This window comes from Penaeus vannamei, chromosome 43 (assembly GCF_042767895.1).
Source record: "Penaeus vannamei isolate JL-2024 chromosome 43, ASM4276789v1, whole genome shotgun sequence".
In the NCBI taxonomy this organism is placed as follows: Eukaryota; Metazoa; Arthropoda; class Malacostraca; order Decapoda; family Penaeidae; genus Penaeus; species Penaeus vannamei.
In genome coordinates this window covers 15,753,421-15,760,920 of record NC_091591.1, presented here as the reverse complement: position 1 = coordinate 15,760,920, position 7,500 = coordinate 15,753,421, and the positions used below count along the sequence as shown (strand labels likewise).

General features: G+C 47.7%; 1 protein-coding gene across 2 annotated transcripts in view; it reads left to right on the top strand.

Annotated features, from left to right (window-relative positions):
- LOC113802348 (tetratricopeptide repeat protein 28) overlaps nucleotides 1-7,500 on the top strand; it is a 122,530-nt gene that overhangs the window by 92,840 nt on the left and 22,190 nt on the right. For both annotated transcript variants that reach the window (XM_070118806.1, XM_070118805.1), the window contains exons 3-4: nucleotides 2,756-2,982; nucleotides 5,240-5,444. In XM_070118806.1, coding sequence (XP_069974907.1) covers nucleotides 2,756-2,982; nucleotides 5,240-5,444 — 432 coding nt within the window. The remainder of the gene's footprint in view (nucleotides 1-2,755; nucleotides 2,983-5,239; nucleotides 5,445-7,500) is intronic.

Genomic DNA, 7,500 nt, shown 5'->3' with positions numbered 1-7,500 from the left:
TGGAGGAGGGTGGGGAAGGTGGGGAGGAGGGAGTGGCTTGGGTTGTATTGGGGGGGTGGGGGAGGCGGTGGAGGAGGGAGGGGGAAGGGTGGTGGGAGGGTGGGAGAGGGAGGGGGAAGGTGGTGGAGGTTGGGGGAAGGTGGGGGAGGGTGGGGGAGGGTGGGGGAAGGTGGGGGAAGGTGTGGGAGGGTGGGGGAGGGAGGGGGAAGGTGGAGAGGGGAAGGTGGAGGGGGGAGGGGAAGGTGGTGGAGGGTGGGTTAAGGTGGGGGAGGGTGGGAGGAGGGAGGGTGATGGAAGGGGAAGGTGGGGAGAGAGGGGGAAGGTGGGGGAGGGAACCGGAAGATGGTGGAGGATGGAGGGAGGGATGGCGAAGGTGGGGGAGGGTGGGGAAGGAAGGCGGAAGATGGGGAAGGTGGTGGAAGGTGGGAGAGGGAGGGGAAGGTGGGGAGGGTTGGGGTGACAGTGAAGGGGGCATGGGATGGGTAGTGGGGGGTAGGGAGGGTAGGTAAGGGTAGGGAACGGGAGGAAACTGTTTGGAGAGTATGCGTTGTGTGGGGGGGGGGTTGTGGGCGTGGAGGGAAGGGGCGTGCGTAGGGATGTTGTTGCGGGCGGTGGGCGGAGAAGATGGAGAGAGGGAGAGAGAAAGAGACGAAGAGAGGAAAAGGGGAAAAGCGAAAGAAAAAAAAAAAGAAAAGAAAGAAGGAAGAGAAGAAGAGAGGAAGAGAGGAAAAGGGGAGGAGACGAAGAGAGGGGAAAGAATTAAGAAAAGAAAAGAAGGAGAAGAGACGAAGAGAGGGAAAAGAATTAAGAAAAAGAAAAGAAGGAATAGAATAAAAGAGGAAGAGAGGAAGAGAGAAGGAGCGTCTACGTGTGTGTTCGCTTCCCTGCCTTCGACTTCCTAAAGGCGATCATTTCAGTGCCTGTGTCCGTATCCTTAGAGTGATAAAAAATGTATTGCCGGAACAACCCAAAATAGCTCCAATGTTGACAGTAGAAAAAGTGGATTATAATATCCCAGGGAAATCAAGTCCCGGGGTGAATTAGGGTGCCTTTCTCTACCCTGTGAAATCTGATTAGAACCCGGCCCGCTATTATTAATTTTAGGTACGTCACCCCCCCCCCCCCACCTCTCTCTCTCTCTCTCTTTCTCTCTACTTCTCTCTCTCTCTCTCTCTTTCTTTAACTTCTCTCTCGCTCTCTCTCTCTCTCTCTCTCTCCCTCTCGCTCTCTCTCTGTCTGCCTGTCCGTCTGTCTGTCTCTCTCTCTCTTTCTCTCTCTAACCCCCCTCTCTCTCTCTCTCTCTCTCTCTCTCTCTCTCTCTCTCTCTCTCTCTCTCTCTCTCTCTCTCTCTCTCTCTCTCTCTCTCTCTCTCTCTCCTCTCTCTCTCTCTCTCTCTCTAACCCCCTACCCCCCCCCTCTCTCTCTCTCTCTCTCTCTCTCTCTCTCTCTCTCTCTCTCTCTCTCTCTCTCTCTCTCTCTCTCTCTCTCTCTCTCTCTCTTCTCTCTCTCTCTCTCTCTCTCTCTCTCTCTCTCTCTCTCTCTCTCTCTCTCTCTCTCTCTCTCTCTCTCTCTCTCTCTCTCTCTCTCTCTCTCTCTCTCGGTAGTCTGAAAACTGATTAGAATCTAACATGTTTTTATTAGCGTACAAGTACACCGTCCCTGTCATAATTTCTGATATATTCTAAAATGAAAAAAATTATTCTTTTGGTGGACTATTAATTTTCTTTTTCTTCATGATGTGTTTAGCTGTTATCATCTAGTTCATAATGTGATTGATTTATGTTTTAATTTTTGATTGCGTTTTTGATTTGGGGGACGCAACAAGCTGTGTCTATATTCATACGTGTTTCTTCTTCTTCTTCTCTCTCTTCTCTCTCTCCCTCCTTCTCCCTCCTTTTCTTCTTCCTCCTTATCCCCTCTCTCCTTCTCTTCTTTTCCTCATATTTTCCTTTCTCTGCTCTTTCATAATTTTCTCCCTTCCTCACTTTCTTCCTGTCTTTCTTTCTTCCCTTTCTCCTTTCTACTTTTGTCCCTCCATCGCATTGCCGCTTTCCCCCTCTCCCTCACTTTCTTCCTTTCTTTCCCATTCTCCTTTCTTCCCTTTTCCACTTTTCTGCCTCCTTCCCTCACTTTCGCTTTTTCCCTCTCTTCCTCCCCCTCCCCTCCCCCCTCAAAAAATTCCCCTTCCTCTCACCCCCCCCCAAAAAAAAAAAAAGTCACCAGCCCCCTCCCTCACTTTCCCTTTTCCCCCTCTCTTCCTCTCCCTCTCTCCCCCTTCCCCTCTCTTCCTCTCCCTCTCTCCCCCTTCCCCTCTCTTCCTCTCCCTCCCCTCCCCCACCCTCAAAAAATTTCCCCTTCCCCTCTCTTCCTTTCAGCCCCTTCCCTCCCCCTTCAAAAATTTCCCCTCCCCCTCTATTCCTCTTCCTCCCTCCCCCCTTCAAAAATATCCCCCTTCCCCTCTATTCCTCTCCCCCTCCCCCCTTCAAAAAATATCCCCCCTTCCCCTCTATTCCTCTCCCTCCCTCCCCCCTTCAAAAAAAAAAAAAAAAAAATCCCACTTTAAACAAATTTCCCCTTCCCCTCTCTTCATCTCCCTCCCTCCCCCCTTCAAACAAATTCTCCCTTCCCCTTACCCCCTCCCTAAAAAAAATAGCCCCCTAAAAACTCCCCCCTTCCCCTCTTCTCCCCCTTCCCCTTAAAAAAAAAAAAAAAAAAAAGTGTCACCAGCCCCCTAACACCCTTCTCTCCCTTGCAGCCACCCTGGAGCCCACCTACCGCCAGCTGCAGACGATGCGGCTGGACAAGAGCCCCTTCGTCATCATCTCCGTCATCGGGCAGGAGCTCCTCGCCGGGGGCCACTACGCCGCCGCCGTGGTCGTCCTCGAGTCGGCCCTCAAGATCGGCACCTGCTCGCTCAAGCTCAGGGGCTCCGTGTTCTCGGCGCTCTCCTCGGCGTATTGGGCGCTCAACTCGCTCGACAAGGTGCGTGGGGGTGCTGGGGGTGTGGGGTTGGGGGGAGGGGTGGGGGATGGGGTGGGGGTTGGGTGTGTGGGGTGGGGGTGGGGTGGGGAGGAGAGGGGTGTGGGATGGGGTGTGGGGGATGGGGGTGGGGTGGGGAGGGGTGTGTGGGGTTTTGGGTTGGGGTTGGGGGTGTGGGGTGGGGGTTGGGGTGGTGGGTGGGGGGTGGGGTCTGGGGTTGGGTTTGGGGGGTTGGTGGGTTGGCATGAGGGGTGGAGGGTGGGGGTGGGGTGGGGGTGTTGGGTGTGTGTGTGTGGGGTGGGGTGTGGGGTGGGGGTTTGGGTTTGGGGGGTTGTGGGGTCGCGGGACGGGTCTGGGGTTAGGGGGTTGGGGGTGGTGGTGGTGGGATAAGATGGCGCCGGGGTGGTTTCCACTTTTTTTTTTTTTTTTTTGGGGGGGGGGGTTTATTGCTGTTTTGTATATATCTGAATTGATTTATTGTTTGTTTGTTTATCTTTTGTTAAGATATTGGTCGTCTTCTTTTTCTAATGCATGATATTGATGTAACACACACACACACACACACACACACACACACACACACACACACACACACACACACACACACACACACACACACACACACTCTCTCTCTCTCTCTCTCTCTCACACACACACACACACACACACACACACACACACACACACACACACACACACACACACACGTGTCCTCAGATGCTCCTTCATTGAGGAAATGTGTATTCCAAGAATGCCTGTTTTTTGTTCCTTGAAAGTTTTATATTCTATACCAGGCGCTATTTTTCATTTTTGATTTGAAAAAAGTCTGTTTGTTTCTGAATCTATTCCTTTGGTATTAGATTATAAGCAAGAATGCTGATATCCAAACATACGTGCTTATAAAATCGTATTGCACCACACTTTAAAAATCTGTCTTTGTGAGTGGTATTCTATTTGTGATCAGATTTTCTTCTTTGGCGAACAGAAATACAAAAAAAAAAAAAAAAAAAAAAGATGAAAATAGATAAAAGACGGTAATACTTCCTGCCCATTCGCCGCAGCTTCAAGTTCAGTTCAAAACTCCCTATTTCGCGAAATAATCGTATAAAAAAGAATCCCAGTCTGAAAAGGAAGAACCACCCTCCCCCCCCCCTCAAAAAAAAAAAAAAAAAAACAGCTTATTTGCGATAATGATGTTGATATTTTGACTTTCCCTCCATTGATAAGTTGTCAATAGCTCAGCATATTTTCGTGCGGGTGGAAAAAAAAGTGAGTTTTGCTATTTAATTCGCGTCGTGGGTTATAACTAGAAAGCTTTTCGAAGAGCCCACATATATAATCACCCACGATATATCGCTGATTTGACTGATGGGCTAAAACTTCAACATGACAGCTGTAAAAATTAATACGTATCAGTGGGGCAGGTTCGTGATAAATATGCATGTTTATTATGCATATATTGTGGACAATATATTTGTATATACTTTGTCGCTTTCCATCAGCTGGGCAGTCATGCAAGTATGTCTGTACGTAATGAACATGCATACTGGAAAAACACATATAAGCGTAAATACATACGTCCGTTCATATATGTGTACATGCCTTCCGTACATACATACAAACATTCATTTACGTGTACACACGCACGCGCGCACGCACGCACGCACGCACAGCGCACGCACGCACGCACAGCGCACGCACGCACGCACGCACGCACGCGCACACACACACACACACATATATGTATTTATGTATGTGTGTGTCTGTGTATGCATATATATATATATATATATATATATATATATATATATATATATATATATATATATATATATATATATATATATATATATATATATATATACGTACACGTACATATAGACATGCATACATACATTTATTCATCAAGACGATACGTACATAAATACATATAAACATATATCCAATACACACACACATACAATCAAGCCCTGCTCTCCCCTGCCCCTCTTCCCTGGAAAAAATCCCTCTCACACCCTCTCACATCCTCTCCTGTGCTGTGCTGGTGCAGCGGTAAGGTGCTGGTCTAGCAATCTTGCGGACCTGCGTTCGATCCCACGCCCGGCCAGTGAGTGGTATCCCCGTCCATTCCTTGCACACAGGGGGAGATTTGGGCAAAATAAAACAGAGACAGTATGTCACAGCAAAGAATATCCAATGTAACAAATGGAATTAAAACTAAAAAATAATCATCTCCCTTCTCTCCCTCGCGACCCCACAGGCGGTCTCCTACATGCAGCAGGACCTCGCGGTGGCCAAGTCGCTCGGGGACATCGCCGGCGAGTGTCGGGCGCACGGGAACCTCGGCAGCGCCTACTTCAGCAAGGGGAACTACAAGGAGGCCCTCACTTCCCACCGGTACCAGCTCGTCCTCGCCATGAAGTGCAAGGACACCCAGGCGGCGGCATCGGCGCTGACCAGCCTAGGTGAGTGGCGGCGGTTGTTCTCTGTCCTGGAGGTTGGAGGGGGTTCGAGGTTGTGGGTGGAGGGGACGAGGGGGTTGTGGGTGGGTGTTGTGGATGAATGAGTGGTTGTTGGGTAATGAAGGTTCCGAGGTGGAGTACAGGTTGTTCTCTGACCTTTAGGTTGTAGATGGTTTAAAGTTGTAGGTGGACGGTACGAGGGGTTATGGGTGGGTGTTGTGGATGAACGAGTGGTTGTTAGTTGATGAAGGTACCGAGGTGGAGTACAGATTGTTTGAAATTGTATTTATTTGTCACAGGTGGTTGTTAGTAGGCTTTTCACGTTGTTAGAATTCATGGCATTGCGGCAGGTGGGTGTTTAAAATATCTCTTGAATTGTTAGAATTCATAAAATTGCTACAGGTGGTTGTTAGAATATCTTTCTAAGTTGTTAGCATTCATGGCACTGCCGCAGCTAATCTTTGGAATAATTCTAGATACATTAGGCTTGTTTGAATTCATGGAAGAGCTAAAAGTTGGCTGCCAGAATTACATTACTACAATTAGAATGGCTTTAGAGTTCATAGTCGCTTGCAATATCTCGCTGTAAAGACATAAAGATGCTTAGAGATGTATGGAATTTAAGAAATGCTTGAAATTGTACAATACGATACGGGAGTCATTCTAGAATACATTTATTTTGCAATTTTGTAACAGAATGTCATAAGCGGTGTTTTAAAATGATTCGTACACGTGTCTGGTAGAATGTATTAGATTTTTTTAACCGTTACTAGAGTTTTGTAGAGTGTTAAATTCACTTAGAATTCCTACGGTTTTGTGCAATGTTAAATTTCCATAGATTGGTTATTATGTTGCACAATGTTGAATCTTATTTGTTACAGGGAATGGGTGTTGTAACGGTTTAGAGCCATTTACATTTGTTCAGAAATAATTGTTCAGAATTGTTGCAGGTTCTTGTGACTGCCGTTGGTGTAAAAAAAAAAAAAAAAAAAAAAAAAAAAAAAAAAAAAAAAAAAAAAAAACAAAGAAATACGCCCGTGGTTAAAGATTAAAAAAGAAAAGTTTGTGTGAATATGATGAAACAATGTAAAAGTGGATTAGACTTCTTCAAAAAGAAGGAGATTATGAACATAAAAAGGAAGGGTCGAGGAACTCCGAATAGCAAGGAAAAGTAATATGTGAGAGAACACAAAACGAGGAGAACTGATGACCTTCCCTTTTTTTTCTTTCTCTCTTTCTCTCTCTCTCTCTCTCTTTCTTTATTCTCTCTCTTTCTCTATTCTCTCTCTCTCTCTCTCTTTTTCTTTCTTTCTTTCTTTCTCTCTCTCTTTCTTTCTTTCTTTCTTTCTTTCTTTCTTTCTTTCTTTCTTTCTTTCTTTCTTTCTTTCTCTCTCTCTCTCTCTCTCTCTCTCTCTCTCTCTCTCTCTCTCTCTCTCTCTCTCTCTCTCTCTCTCTCTCTCTCTCTCTCTCTCTCTCCTCCCTCCCTCTCTCCTTCCCTCCTTCCCTCCCTCCCTCCTTCTCTCCCTCCCTCCCTCCTTTCTCCCTCCCTCCCTCCCTCTCTCCCTCCCTCCCTCCCTCCCTCCCTCCCTCCCTCCCTCCCTCCCTCCCTCCCCCCTCCCTCCCTCCCTCCCTCCCTTCGTCTCCTTCGTCCTTCCCTCCCTCTCTCATACCAACCCCCCCTCCACCCTTACCCCCTTACCCCCTAACCCCCCCCCCCTCCTCCTCCTGCTGGACTGTTGTCAGGAGGAGTCCTAAAAAGGAGTCCCAAACAAGAGTGTCAAGGAAGCGGCGATTTGTCTTGAGTGGCAGTCCTGTCTTCTCTCATATCCATACAATACGAGGATCCCATGCTCTCGTCACTATCCTGCTGCCTCCTTCTCCTTTCCCCTCTTCCCTCCCTCCCCCCCCCCCTCCTCCTTCCTCCTCCTTTTCTTTTCTTTTTTTCTGCTTTGTCTTTTGTTGTTGGGTTTTTGTTTTTCTCTTCTCTTATCATCCTCCTCCTTTTCCACTTCTTCTTGTTCTTCTCCTCTGCCACTTCTTCCTACTCCTCCTCCTTTTC